Source organism: Euphorbia lathyris, chromosome 8 (genome assembly GCF_963576675.1).
Source record: "Euphorbia lathyris chromosome 8, ddEupLath1.1, whole genome shotgun sequence".
In the NCBI taxonomy this organism is placed as follows: Eukaryota; Viridiplantae; Streptophyta; class Magnoliopsida; order Malpighiales; family Euphorbiaceae; genus Euphorbia; species Euphorbia lathyris.
This window is the reverse complement of record NC_088917.1, coordinates 71,717,159-71,732,541: the sequence shown is the minus strand read 5'-3', so window position 1 is coordinate 71,732,541 and position 15,383 is coordinate 71,717,159. Positions and strand designations below refer to the sequence as shown.

Genomic DNA, 15,383 nt, shown 5'->3' with positions numbered 1-15,383 from the left:
TCATTGTTTCATTTGGTGAAATGTGAAGTATAAGGATAGTAACGAGTAAGGTATATGTGGATAATGTAATTTTAAATCCTAACTCATTTTTTCATAAATTATCTACCAATTTCATTTATAAATTATCTATACCAATTTTATTTCAACCGACGAGTACTTGATAAAATAAATAAAGGTATAATATTCTTTTAGTCCCTAAACTAAACTAAGATTTCAAAATCAATTAGAATTTTAAACTATCAAAATCATCAATCAGGTTCCTGAAGTAACCAAAGATCATTAATTGAATCCATATTCTAAACAAAAATCATCAATTGAGGTCTTATAAAAAAAATCATTCGGTTGAACAGTTTCAGACCATCTTTTCTAATACCATTTTAAACCAACACATAGTTTTATTTTTTTTGAAGCTAAACCAACACATAGTTATTACAATCTATATTTAAAAAAAAGTCGTAGTTTCTGATTTTATGATTGCTTAGGATTCTAATTGACTTTGAAGTTTTAGTTTGGAAAACTAAATAGATGTAATGCCCATACATAAATTACAAATCTAACAAAATGTAAATTTAATAAATTATCAGTAAATTTAATAAACATTCTAGATTTAATTATAAACATTCTAGATTTAATAAACATTCTAGTTTTAGGAAATTAAAACACTCTAAAAATAAAAATAAAAAGTTAGATTTAATTACCACAATGTCATATTCAATCATGACAGAACATTCTTGTAACAGTATCCTCACAAGTGTTAAAAAAAATAAAAAATCAAAAGAAACAAACAAACATAAGCCATTTTAGTGTTATTGAAAAAACAAAAATGAGATGCAATACATCTAAAATGGAATTAATATGACTTTGTCCGCAACCAATTTATCAATCTATTTCTAATATTCTGTCGGTACAAAGAATTAAGACCTCAAGCCAATTTTTTATATTAAATAATTTTATAATTATTATTTTTCGATAATATTATAAATAAAGTTAATTACAAATAACTATTTAGTCGATTTGCGATGTGGTACCCGTGATATTTGTTTTTGCAAACACAGTCCTTGTTGGAGTTACAAGATGAATTGTTAAAGCAGTAAACATTAGTTTTGCTATTGTTAACTAGTAGTTAGGAATTGGTTAGTTTTGGCGGGATTATTTGCTTTGCTGTCAACATGCTTTAGTCATGTTAAAGGTAGTATATAAACCTGTACTGAGAAAAGGATTAAACACAATGAATTCATACTTCCTTCTATCATCTGTTCATATGGTATCAGAGCATGGTTCTTTCTTCATCAATTAATGGCGAAAGGTCGAAGGATCAGAGAGATTCCGTTTGAGGAACGGTTTCCGTCAGATGATGAAGAAGAGATCGTAGCGTCTTCCAGATGAGGAAGAAGTAGAGAACGCGTTTCAAATCCACGAAGAGGAGGAGATCAATTCCGCGATCCTGAGGCAACAAACAGAGAAGAAGGCCGTAATCACAACATTGCAGATCAAGAAATTGCAAACATGAATAACCTAATTTCTCAGAATCAAGATAATCCTGGTTTAACGATCATCAATTTCCAATTAACCGGAAACAACTACATCTCATGGCGAAGAGCTGTTATTCGCACTCTCACTGTCAAAGAGAAAAGCAATTTCATACTCAAGGATGAAGAAGTACCAGAAGAAGGCTCAACAGATTATCAGAAATGGCTTAAACAAGATTGTTTAGTTACAGCCTGGATAATCAACAGCATGTCTAAAGAGATTGCTGAGGGTTTTCAGTATGCTTCAACATCAAGAGAATTGTGGACAGATCTGGAACATCGCTTTGGCACAAGCAATGGACCTATGCTCTACAAAATTCAAAGAGAAATAGCATTGTCTGTTCAAGGTAATGCTTCTATACTTCAATATTTCAACAAACTGAAACGTCTGTGGGACGAATTGAGTTTTCTAACTCCTATTCCCAGTTGCCATTGTGGAGCCTCAAGAAATTGTGACTGCAATGCTTTTCAGCGTATGGCAGAAACACTTGAGGATACCAAACTGATGCAGTTTCTCATGGGTTTAAATGAAAGCTATGAACATGTTAAGAATCAGGTTTTATTGATGGAGCCATTGCCTAACATCAATAAAGCTTATTCCATGTTATTAAAAGTAGAAAAACAACATGAGATAGCACTTGATCAACATATAGGGGTAGCAAACATGGCACAAACTGGAAGGAAAAATAATGCTGCAGGAAATAGGAATAAAGGCAATTCTAAAAGCGATAAACAATGTGACCATTGTGATATGTCTAGACATACTAAGGCAGAATGTTTTAAGCTTGTTGGATATCCAGAATGGCACCCAAAATTCAAGCAACAACAACGTTTTCAGAAGAAGAACAATACTGGGAACAGGCCAGGCAACACTAGTTATAATCGAGCAAATGCAGTACAATGTGGTAATATAGATGTTGCGAATGAAGCTGGCACCGATTATGATAGTATTGAAGAAAATGTTAATGTGAAACACATGTTAAATGAAGTTTACAGGATGCTTAAAGGAAAAGATAAAGAGGTAGCAGATTCACCAATTCAACATCCAAACAACAACATGGATTTCACAGCTTTCGCTGGGTTTTCAGGTATGAAATATCTTACATTGTGCTGGATTTTGGATAGTGGTGCCACTACACATATGTGCTCAATTGAATCATTATTCAATGTATTGAAACCTGCAACTCATAACCAACAAGTAATCATGCCAGATGGAGCTATACAGCAGATCAAATCTGTTGGAAATATCAGATTATCACCCAACATTGAGTTGGAGAATGTTCTATATGTCCCAAGCTTCAAATATAACTTGTTGTCCATAGGACATTTACTAAAGCAGACAAACTTAACAGTAATTTTTCAATCACATTACGGTTATCTGCAGGATAAGGAAACTGGCATTATCAAGGCTGTGGGATGGCAGAAAGATGGTCTATACATCTTGGATGAAAGATCTTTTAGTGAAGAAGAGATAACTAGAATAAGAGATTTTTTTTTCTAGTGTTAACACGTCTGTAGTTTCTGATATTTGGCATAAACGATTGGGCCATGCATCTTTTGACGTTTTGAATCATATTAGTAACATAAAGGCTACTTGTATTTCAGAAAATTGCAATGTTTGTCCCTATGCAAAGCAGCACAGACTCCCTTTTTCAAGAAGTTCAATAACAACAAGTGCTAAATTTGAATTGTTACACATTGATTTATGGGGTCCATATAAGATAGCTTCTTTTACTGGTGCAAGGTACTTTATTACACTAGTAGATGACTATACAAGGATGGTTTGGATTGTCTTATTACAGTAAAAAACACAGGTTGCTTCTGCTATTGAAACATTTCTGAACATGGTACAATGCCAATTTGATACACATGTTAAAGTCATACGCAGTGACAATGGAACTGAGTTTTTAAACTCCAGTTGTCAAACATTATTTCAATCCAGGGGCATCCTGCATCAGACAACTTGCATTTACACTCCTCAACAAAACAGAGTGGTTGAGAGGAAACACAAACATTTACTTGAGGTAGCCAGGGCTATTCTGTTTCAATCCGGAATTCCAACTACATTTTGGGGTGAAGCAGTTCTGATGGCAGCATCAATAATTAATGTCCTTCCATCAAGAATCCTTAATTGGATATCTCCGTATGAAAGGATGTTTAACCAAATACCTGCTTATGATAAATTTTATGTTTTTGGGTGCAGGTGCTATTACTCAGATACTAGACCAAATAAAGATAAGTTCAGTCCTAGAAGCCATTCTGGTGTGTTTATGGGATTTACTCCTGGAAAGAAGGGCTATAAGGTTTTCAATGAGTCTACTAACCAAATGATTACATCTCGAGATGTTCGGTTTGTAGAAAACAATTTCCCTTTCTTGATATCACAGTCAATTATACCTCCTGTATGCTCAAATTCCCAACAGCCCTTAATTTCTCAATCCATTCCTCGAACAAATATTCCCTCAACTCCACCTGATGCACTATCAAACACCTCTCTTCCACCTGATGCACTATCAAACACCTCTCTTCCACCTGATCCACCAAAAACAACAAATATTCCCAATCTTCGAAAATCCACCAGAATCATTAAAGCGCCAACTTGGTTAAAGGATTTTGCTGCTTGTCAACAAGTGCAGAAGGAACAAAGACCAACTTCTGTCACAATTACAGATGATCACAAGGCCTTTTTTACTCAACTATTGCAACTAAAAGAACCTACTAAGTACGAGGAGGCAAAACTCCAACCGGAATGGGTTCAAGCAATTCATCTGCTGAAGCTGAGTATAGGAGTATGGCAGTGACATCATGCGAATTAAAATGGATTTCTTATCTGTTAAAAGATTTTTGTCTTCAACCAAAGATGCCAATTCCGATGTACAGTGACAGTCAATCAGCAATTGCAATTGCTAAAGATCATGTCTTCCATGAGAAGATCAAGCACGTTGACATTGATTGTCATGTTGTTCGTGAACATATTGCAAATGGTTTTGTTTCATCCTCATTCATATCTACAACAGAGCAAATTGCAGATTTATTCACCAAACCGCTAAGCTCTGCTCATATGCTTCCTGCTTTGAATAAGATGGGTTTTGGAAGGATAGATTCATCTTGAGGAGGGGCTGTTGGAGTTACAAGATGAATTGTTAAAGCAGTAAACATTAGTTTTGCTATTGTTAATTAGTAGTTAGGAATTGGTTAGTTTTGGCGGGATTATTTGCTTTGCTGTCAACATGCTTTAGTCATGTTAAAGGTAGTATATAAACCTGTACTGAGAAAAGGATTAAACACAATGAATTCATACTTCCTTCTATCATCTGTTCATAGTCCTATAGTGCAAAATTTTATATGTTTTTTTACTTGGTCAAATTTAGTCAATAACGACCCCAAAATGAAAATTTTCAAAAATTAAACTTGTTTACTATCATATTTACTATGGAACCGTGTTCTTAATTTTTCAAAATCATCATTTTTAGAGTTTTCTCTCTTTAAACTTTATCTTTCTCTCTTATAAAAAATAACACCTAAATGACATCAAACCTAAAAAGTTGAAGAATTAAAGTTGTTTAAAATATCATTTAACTCTTAAAAATTTTCATTTCGAAGTCGTTATCGATCAAATTCTGATAAAGTAAACTCAAATGCAAAATTTTGCAAATCACAAGATTGCGTTTGCAAAAAAAATACCATAGGTACCACATCGCAAATCGGCCAAACCACAGGATAGTTATTTATAATTAATCATAATATATATTAATTGAATTTATATAACAATTTATTAATTAATAAATAAAAATACAAAAATATAAAATTCGATTAATCGTCAAGAACCATATTTATTCGATTACCATGTTTATATAAATAGATTTTAATATTCATTGATACAATACTACTCATACAACCCAACATTTTTATTAGGATAAAATTACTACTAACCCAAACACAAACCATAATCAACTCAACATCAACCAAGACCCGAAACTAAAATAACCATTCATACATATCATAAATCTAAATCTCCATTACTCCCGAAAAGTATTCTAAAATCTTTAGTCGCGCTCACTCATCCGTTTCACTATTTCCTCAAGTAATTTCTCCACTCGATCCAACTTCTCTTCAATTATACACAATCTCCCCCCTAACTCAACATGTTTCACCACTTCCTTAACAGATTCTCTCACTTTCTCCAAATCAGAATCCGTTTCAATTCTTACAATCTCCTCCTTAATCTCCACAAACTCCTCCGACATCTCCTTCGCCACATCTTTTACCTCATTCAACGAACACTCATCCGCAACAGTTAAACTAGAGAGCCGAGAGACAACCTTAATGTCGGCAGAAGATAAAGGGGTATGACCAAGCTTGTTGAGCAAGAATAAGTTAGTCCAGTTTAACTGGTTATTACCATGAACATCTGAATCTCCGAACACATCAAATGCTTGAAACCTTGCTTGGTGAAAACCTCTGGTTCTGTAGCTGTTTGAAGGGAGATTTGTTGCTTCAATTGTCTGAACTTGCACCTTTGATTCTGGTAATTGGCTCATGTTTTTCTTACTGTCTGATGAAAAAAAAGTTGTGTTAGATCTCCATTTATTGGGGGAATTGATTGATCCTAGATGGAGGTAAGTTAGGGTCTCCATAATTGAATGAGATGAGGACAAAAATAATGGAGTTGTTAGGATGGGAAAGACATTGTTACTGTCTTTATTTTTAACATGGACTAAATTGAATGTCTGGTCTCCATCTCTTAGATTTCCTACAACATTATTGATACCAACAAACAGATTTTTTCTTGGAATAATAATGCTCTAAAGATGCATTATTCCTTGCGTTATTTTTTGAATAGTGTTTGGTTTAATTAGGGTGAATTCGGATCCTAGAGGCGGAAATTATCGGGTTTGTATCATGTTAATTTTGGGTTAGTGTTTAAAATGAATCCACCTAATATCCAATCCAAAAACTTTTATATATGTGGCATAATCATGTTAATCTAATAAGGTTATAGTCGATTTGGTTTCGTGTTTTTGGGTTACATGTAATTTTTTTAGTAGCAAATTTTTCATTTTAGTGGGGAAAAATATCCCTATAAAAAATTATTATTTTTTGTAGTTTATAAGGGTGACTTTTGAAAATATAGGAGGATATGATAAAATGTTAACATTAACTGATATCTTTGCTTTCGAGTAATCTTCTAGATCCTTCTTCCGTTAGCTTGAGATAAGAACACAAGAGGGGTCGACATCCGACGAACCTGCTCTGATGCCTAAGTTAGCAGGAGTCGTAGAATGATTGAAGATATTCAGATTATTAATACTAGTTGTGTAATTCATGTATCTTGTTTAGGTGGTAGACCTTCCCTATTTATATTGGTTGTCAAGGATATTCCTTGTCATTTTGAGAATGTAGCATGTTGAGTCAAAAGACATGTGTCAATGTTCGGTTGGTTCTGCGGCACTTGGTCTGTGACGTTGTCAGATAGTGCACCCTGTAATGTTGTACAGCGTTGCCAAATGGCAGAGGTCTCATTGGGTCTGCGCCTTTGAACTCCTGGTGTGTCAAACGACACGCATTGTTACTTGTCTCATGTCCTTTGTATAATTGTTGTCCTTGATCCAACGGTTGCTTCTCTATGATCGTACGATTGCATGGATGGGTGATAGAGATCTTTCCACCGTAGTTGAATGGTTCCATTCGCATCTTAGGGGAACATTCTCTTGTTAGATCGAACAGTTGTTATAGGCTCTTCAGATCGAGGGGTGACAATAGCCCACGTGTCCACGGTATGCTCATGGAATATTTTCTAAGATATCACTACCCATCCAAAAGTCCACATTATCCACTAATATAATGTTGGAGGATCATGTAATCTGTTTATCATAATATACAAGGTTCGAATCGTGTTTTTGCAAGTAATAATTATAATTTTATTACTTTTATTAATAAAAAGTACATGTAAAAGTATGAGAGAATATAACAATAATTTTAAATATTTATGTCAATTCGTATCATTTCTTTTTGTTTTCTTACATTTTTTCTCGGTTTTCTTTTTTTCCCGTTTCCCCTATTCCTTTCGGGTTTTCATATTTTTTTTATCACTTGATGGGAATTATGAATAATAATTACTAATAATAAAATTCAAAGGCTAATCGTAATAGTAATTTATCACTTAAACATTTCAACAAACACAAAAGAAGCAATATAATTATTACCGACAAAGAGTATATTTTTTTTCCACCTAGCTAGGTTTTTGAGAAATTGCCACACAAAAGAATATATAATTAATCAATTCTTCAAACTTAACCCCTGGATCGGTGCCTAATTAAGTTCGTGTGGAAAAAATCAAGTTAATTTGATTTTTGTTAAATAAAACTTTAAAAAGTGAATAAATCCAAAACAATATTATTTCAAGCAATACTCTCAAAACTTGCCCCAATTATCTTTTGAGAAAGCCAGGAGTTATTTAACCTGCGAAATAATATAATTTTATCTTTAATATTGTTTTTTTTGAAGGGATCTTAAACATTGTTTTTTTTTTTTTTTTTTTATAACATGAACTTATATTAAACAACACAAGTCAAATCGTTTTGAAAACAAACAGTAATACAATCAGGGAAATCTTCAATATAAGAATTTCCATAACAAACAGAGAGCGAGCCCAAGCAGCTAAACCATGTGCAACAGTATTCGCTTGTCTTCTCTCAAACACAAACTCGATCGACATAAAAGAATGAAGAAGATCGAGAATATCATCACGAATAACACCCAACCAATTTGTCAAACCTTGATCTCCTTTAAGCAAATTAATAGATGAAATTGAGTCAGATGCCACTACAATATTTTGGAACCCACAATCACGAACAATACATAAAGAATTGTATATTGCTAAAAGCTCAGCATGTAGTGCTGAAATTGAAGATCCAAGAGGCCCACCACCAGATAACATCACATTTCCATAATAGTCCCTCACAACCATGCCAAATGAAGCAGAACAGGAAATAATTGAAAAAGAGGCATCACAATTTAATTTATACGAATTTGCACATGGAGGAAACCACATAGCTCGATCATAATCAGTCCACCTAGCACCATTCGCACCAATCAGCTCAGCAATTTCACCAGTCTCTAGCAAACCTGGTGTAAAAAAAAATTTAAACAATATTAATTTTACCGGTCCAAAAAAAATTTGAATAAATTGATTTAACAGTTATTCATATGTCATATTGGATTTTTCATACAAATTTATCGATAAATTAAAACAGTTTTGTATATTTTAGCATCTTGTTTATAAAAATTTAAATGCATTTTAGATTGATTTTGTATCTGGATGACTTAAATATTGATGTTTTGATAAATTATCTGTAACTATATTAGTAACGAAATAACTATTTTAGACATAATTGAAGTTTGGAATTTCCAATGTGATAATTACATAATGATTCAAATAACAATAAACCAGTCAAATTGATTAAATTTTATATTAGATAAAGGTAAAATTGATTTTTTAAAAGGTTAGACTATGCTTATTTTGTTTTTGGCAAAAAGCATCCTGACGTCCCTGATCTTTCATTGTTTGGTGCATTAAGCCATCGATCTTTTATTTAGACACATTGAGCCCCTGATCTTTCATCATTTGGTGCATTAAGCCCTCGATCTTTCATTTAGACACATTGAGCCCTTGATCTATCATATATAGGTGTATTAGACCATTCCATAAATTAATTAATATATAGGTTTATTAAGGGCATGTTTGGTTAGGTTTATATAACTGCAGCGTTTCGCATTTTCTCTGGACATTGCAGCATTTTGGAGCTTTTCACGAAAAGCTTTTTTCATGAACAGTTGTTTGTAGTTACTTGTTATTGAGAAAATTATCTTCTTATTTCCACAAAATGTGCTTCAATTACATTATTTTTATTTTTAGAACATAATTATCGAAAAACAAGGTTTTGTTGTGTTCAATAAATTTTTTATTTTTTATTTAAATTATTTTTATTAATTTGTATAATATATTTTTTATTTTAGAATTTATTATTTTTAGAACATCATTTGTTGTCACACCAAACATGCCCTTAATAAACCTATATATTTATTGATTTATGGAAGAGCCTAATACACCCATATATGATAGATCAAGGGCTCAATGTGTCTAAATGAAAGATCGAGGGCTTAATGCACCAAATGATGAAAGATCAGGGGCTCAATGTGTCTAAATAAAAGATCGAGGGCTTAATGCACCAAATAATGAAAGATCAGGGACCTCAGGATGCTTTTTGCCTTTGTTTTTTACAAAGTAATTCCACCAATGGATGGTGATGAACTTTGACAAAGTAAACTCATCCAATGATAGAAAAAACAAAGTAAAGCTTACTTTATAAAAAAAAAAAAAAACATATAGGACACATTTTTTGGGTAAAATATTATAAATAAAATTATATTATGAAATAAATTCACGCTTTCTAAAGAAAACACGAAGAATGCAAATTCTCCCTTATTTCAATGAATAGTTTTCTATATTATTGGGTTTATGTGAAGTCGTCTATATTAATTGACTTCCCAAATGTGAAGTTGCATGTCTTGCTAAATGAGTGGGACAAGGGGAAAGAACCATTGACTTGACTCTTGACTTGAGAGTTTGCACCGATCCATGGGTTAAGCTTGAATAATTGAGTTATTATATATTTGGTTGCAAGAGTCTTCAAATTATATTGTAGTTTCTTCTTTCATTTGATTCAATTTGATAGCCATTCCTCAAAACCTAGCTAGTTGTTTCGTGATCGATGGCGAAAATATACTATTTTCAGGTAATAATTATATTGTTTATCTTGTGTATGTTGAAATGTTCAGGTGAAAGTAGAGTCAGAAATATCAGCACCGATAGGGATGCATTACTTGTGTTTAAAGCTCATATTACTAATGATACTCAAAATATGTTAGCATCTAACTGGTCTAAGGATTCTTCTGTCTGCAATTGGATTGGAATTACTTGTGGAAGTCGTCATCGTAGAGTTACAGAGATATTGCTCGACAACATGACTCTAACAGGGACCATTCCTCCACAAATGGGGAACCTTTCATTTCTTGCCACTCTCTCTTTATTTGGTAATTATTTTCATGGTTCTTTGCCTATTGAACTTGCCAAGCTACGTCGCTTAAAAATGTTGGACTTGGGGAGCAACCTTTTCAAAGGGGTTATCCCCTCATGGATTGGATCTTTTTCCAAACTTCAACTACTTGATCTTAGCTCTAACGAGTTTGAAGGTTTGTTCTTTCCTCCTAAATATAAGAGCTTTGATAAAAAAAAAACTAGGGTGAACTTAAGAGAATGTAATCAATAGTTTCCATTTTTTTCAGGTGTTATCCCAACATCATTATGCAACTTATCAAGACTTCATCATCTAAGTTTAGCAAGGAATAGTGTTGAAGGGAAAATTCCAAAATCAATTGGAAATATTTATAATATGAGAATGTTAGACTTGAGTGATAACATGCTTTCAGGAGAAGTATCCGCTGGTATCTTTAACATTTCTTTGTTGCAGAAGATTAATTTGAGTGGTAATTGGTTGTCGGGTTCTCTTCCAACCAAATTTCTTAAAAACATGTCTTCGCTACAAATATTGAGTTTCGCCAGGAATAATCTGACAGGTCATCTTCCACCAAATATGTTTACTCATCTTCCGGCTTTACAATGGTTGACTTTGAGTTGGAACTTATTCAATGGCTTAATTCCATCCACTTTGTATACATGCAAGAATTTGCAAGGTTTGTCTCTATCCTATAATTTTTTCCAAGGAGATTTGCTGAAGGATGTTGAGAATCTCACCATGCTTCAAATTTTATTCGTTGGCTTAAACAACATCTCAGGTGCGTACAAATCTAACAACTCAAACTCAAAGTAATCAATTCGTTAATTTCAATTTCTATATTAATTAACTTGAATCACATACATCAAATGATTTAAAGTAACTAGTTGCAACATTAATTATACTTCATTTGATACAGGAGAAATTCCAAAAACTATTGGCAATCTTGTAAATATGGAGAAGTTAAGCATCGCAAGAAATTTCATAGGTGGTCAAATTCCTTCATCTATTGGAAATTTGACCCGACTAAGGACTCTTGATTTATCAGAAAATGACTTGAGAGGTATGTACAGTATGGCAAACATTGTCATGTTAACTTTTTATTAACAAATTTTGATATATGTCTAGTACACCATGTCATTTATGTCAATAATTTGATATCATATCGCACATTTTAAAATCCAAAATTTGTCATAGAATATTGAGATCTGTATAAAAGTGTTCATGAAAATTTTCACTTTCATTTTTGTCAGTCTATTTAGAAGAAAAAAATAATCATTTTCTTATTACGAGATACAGACAATTATTTCATTTTTAAGTTCAAATGATATTGATTTATGAATTATGACAGGTAGCATTCCCTTTGGAATGGGTAACCTTGCTCACCTAGAGGGATTATATCTTGGAATTAATAATCTTGACGGAATACTTCCTTCCACCATTTTTAATATTTCAACATTGAAAATGTTAGTTTTGGATCATAATCATTTCTCAGGCATTCTCCCTCCAAGTTTTGGTGACCATCTTCCCAATCTTGAGGAATTTTATATTGGAGAAAATAACTTCAGTGGTCGTATTCCAATATCTCTCTCTAATGCCTCTATGCTCATTGGAATAGACTTGTCTAATAACATGTTCTTTGGTTACATTCCTTATGCTCTTGGTAATCTAAGAAACCTTCAACGTTTGTATATGGCGAACAATAAGCTGAGTAGTCAATCTTTATTGACTTTATTCTCTTCATTGGCCAATTGCAAAAAATTGAAATATTTAGGACTAGAAGAAAACCCATTGAATGCTACTCTACCAACTTCCGTAGGAAATCTATCTTCTTCTCTTGAACTTTTGTACATCAGTGGTACTGGACTTACAGGTTCCATTCCTAAGGGAATTGGCAACTTAAGGAGTTTGATTTTATTGGGTCTAGAACGTAATGATTTAAAAGGATTCATTCCTAAGACAATTGGAAAATTGAAGAAACTTCAAGGATTATATCTCCAGTCAAATAAATTGCAAGGGTCCATACCTTTTGAATTGTGTGGTTTACAAAGTTTGAATGAGATATATTGTGGGAGAAATGGGCTCTCTGGAAACATTCCTTCTTGTTTGGGTAATCTCACTTCTCTTAGACAACTCTATTTGGAATCCAACAGACTTAATTCTACTATTCCCTCAACCTTGTGGATGCTTAAGGATGTACTTGAACTCAACCTATCATCAAATTCCTTAAGTGGTTCTCTTTCACTAGATATTGGCAATTTGGAAGCTGTTACATTTCTTGATTTATCAAGAAACCAATTATCAGGTAGTATCCCACCCATGTTTGAAGGCCTTCAATCTCTAATTCATCTCTCCTTATCTAATAATATATTGGAGAGATCTATTCCTGAATCATGTGGTGATGCTGTAAGCTTGGAATTCTTAGATTTATCAATCAATAATCTCTTTGGGGAAATCCCCATGTCATTGGAGAAACTAAAATATCTAAAATATTTTAATGTATCCTTCAATGAATTACATGGAGAAATTCCTAATGGAGGACCATTTAAAAACTTATCAGCTCAATCATTTCTAGGAAATAAAGCACTTTGCGGGGAACCTAAATTCGAAGTTCATCCATGCAAAACTAGTCATCAAAACCAATCAAGAAAAATACAGATAACATTGTTTGTGATTGGAACAATAGTTTTGGCACTTGGAACTCTTATATTTTTCTTCATTTGGAATTGCAAAAAGAAAACAAATGTTCCAACTCATCAAGGGCATTTGCTACCTTTAGCAACATGGAGAAGAATTTCCAGTCATGAGCTTGAAAGAGCAACTGATAAATTTGATGAGGTGAACTTGCTTGGCAAGGGGAGTTTTGGCTCGGTATATAAAGGGATTCTTTTAAATGGAAACTCCATTGCAGTCAAGGTTTGCGATTTGGATTTAGAAGGAGCATTCAAGAGTTTTGATGTGGAGTGTGAAGTACTCCGTAGGATTCGTCATAGAAACCTTGTGAAAATAATCACCAGTTGTTGTACCACAGAGCTTAAAGCTTTAGTCATGGAATTCATCCCTAATTGGAGCCTAGAAAAGTGGTTGTATTCTCACAACTATTTTCTGAACATTTCACAAAGATTGAACATAATGATTGATGTTGCATCAGCGCTTGAATATATTCATCATGGCACTACAGAACCTATTGCCCATTGTGATTTAAAGCCCAGTAATATCCTTCTAGACGAGGATATGGTTGCTCATGTAACTGATTTTGGCATAGCAAAACTCATCGGAGAACATCAATCTTTCATACAAACCATGACTCTTGCTACTATTGGATACATGGCACCAGGTGATATTTGATTTTCTGTATATTATAGCTTGAAAATTATAACTTCTTTTATCATGCTCACTAAATCAAATTTCAATGTAGAGTATGGATCAGAAGGACTTGTTTCTATAAAGGGCGATATATACAGTTTTGGTATTCTGTTGATGGAAACATTCACTAGAAGAAAGCCTACAGATGAGCTGTTTAACGAAGAAATGAGCATGAAGCAATGGATCAAAGAGTTGTTTCCTTCTGGAGTCACTCAACTTGCAGATCCCAATTTGCTTAGGGTCAACGAAATGCACTATTTGGCTAAAACAGATTGTATATCGTCGATCATGGACTTAGCCTTGAAATGTTGTGAAAATCTACCTGATGATAGAATTAGTAGCAAAAATGTTCTGAGTGCTCTCAACAAGATCAAAATTAAGCTTCTCAATGATTTTCATCAAACTTAACAAATCTCTAGTTATCCATATATTAGTATGTATCAATAAAAATAAATAAAAATGTATGGTATTAATTATATTTCAGCTAATAAATCTCCTTTATTCGAGTAATTTGTTAAAAAAAATGAATATCAATTTTATACTAATGCAACCTCAAAGTGCTTTTACTCTACATTTCTTAATTTTACTATTTCAGTTCTTAATTAGTCTATACAATTTTCCCAAAACAAATATATGAATTTTGAATGCAGTAATATATATCCACACAGTAGCGTTCACCTGGACCCTGAATGACCAAATGAATTTGATCATTTACCGTTAGATCTAGGTTTACTATAATCCCACCGTGGATATACAAAGCATTCTAAGGTGTAAATTTAATGGACTTAGATCTAACGGTAAATGACCAAATTCATTTGGTCATTCAGAGTCCAGGTGAACGCTACTGTATATCCACAAGTTCCATTCAATCACAATTTCAACTCTTAAATGCTTCAAACAAGAAAAGAAAAACTAAATAATGCAAATTATTCTGGACTATTTTAGAACTATGAACAAGTACAAAATTGTGGCTCTATTTTTGAAGGAGGAAAGGCTTATAGGAGGCAACGGGGCAGGTCGAGTCGGAGTGCGGCGGGGATGTTTCATTCCGCCCCTTATATTTACAGGAATGGTTTCGGAAAATCTCAAAAAAGATTCCGAGATTCTTTCGCCCTGTTAACATTATTTACTAATGTGACTTAAATTTTGATGGTTCTTTCTTTTATGCCTTTAAGAAATTGCTAATGAATTAAAAAAAAAAATACTTGACATGTTTGCAATTAATTAAAGGGTAATTAATTTATTAGTCCCTGTATTTTGATAAAACACACTGTTTAGTCCCTGTATTTTCAAAAACACACGGTAAAGTCCCTAGCCTTTTTCTTGATGAACTGTTTAGTCCCTAACATTTTTTTCAATGAACTGTTTAGTCCATGCCGTTAGACTCTCATGAAGATTCTGTTAGTCAATT

At 33.1% G+C, this 15,383-nt stretch overlaps 1 protein-coding gene across 1 annotated transcript; it reads left to right on the top strand.

The window, feature by feature from the left end:
- The first annotated feature begins 10,243 nt into the window (after positions 1 to 10,243).
- On the top strand, positions 10,244 to 14,478 carry LOC136204076 (probable LRR receptor-like serine/threonine-protein kinase At3g47570). The gene is made up of 5 exons (XM_065995261.1): positions 10,244 to 10,784; positions 10,878 to 11,387; positions 11,526 to 11,669; positions 11,958 to 13,943; positions 14,025 to 14,478. The coding sequence occupies exons 1-5, from the start codon at positions 10,304 to 10,306 to the stop codon at positions 14,378 to 14,380; spliced, it is 3,477 nt and encodes a 1,158-aa protein (XP_065851333.1). The 5' UTR covers positions 10,244 to 10,303; the 3' UTR covers positions 14,381 to 14,478.
- Positions 14,479 to 15,383: the final 905 nt, after the last annotated feature.

Bases quoted from the DNA above. Each gene is read 5' to 3' on its own strand.
- LOC136204076 (XM_065995261.1), top strand. From the start codon at position 10,304: ATGGCGAAAATATACTATTTTCAGGTAATAATTATATTGTTTATCTTG. The intron at 10,785-10,877 runs GTTTGTTCTTTC...CATTTTTTTCAG, and splicing joins TAGCTCTAACGAGTTTGAAG to GTGTTATCCCAACATCATTA. The intron at 11,670-11,957 runs GTATGTACAGTA...GAATTATGACAG, and splicing joins ATCAGAAAATGACTTGAGAG to GTAGCATTCCCTTTGGAATG.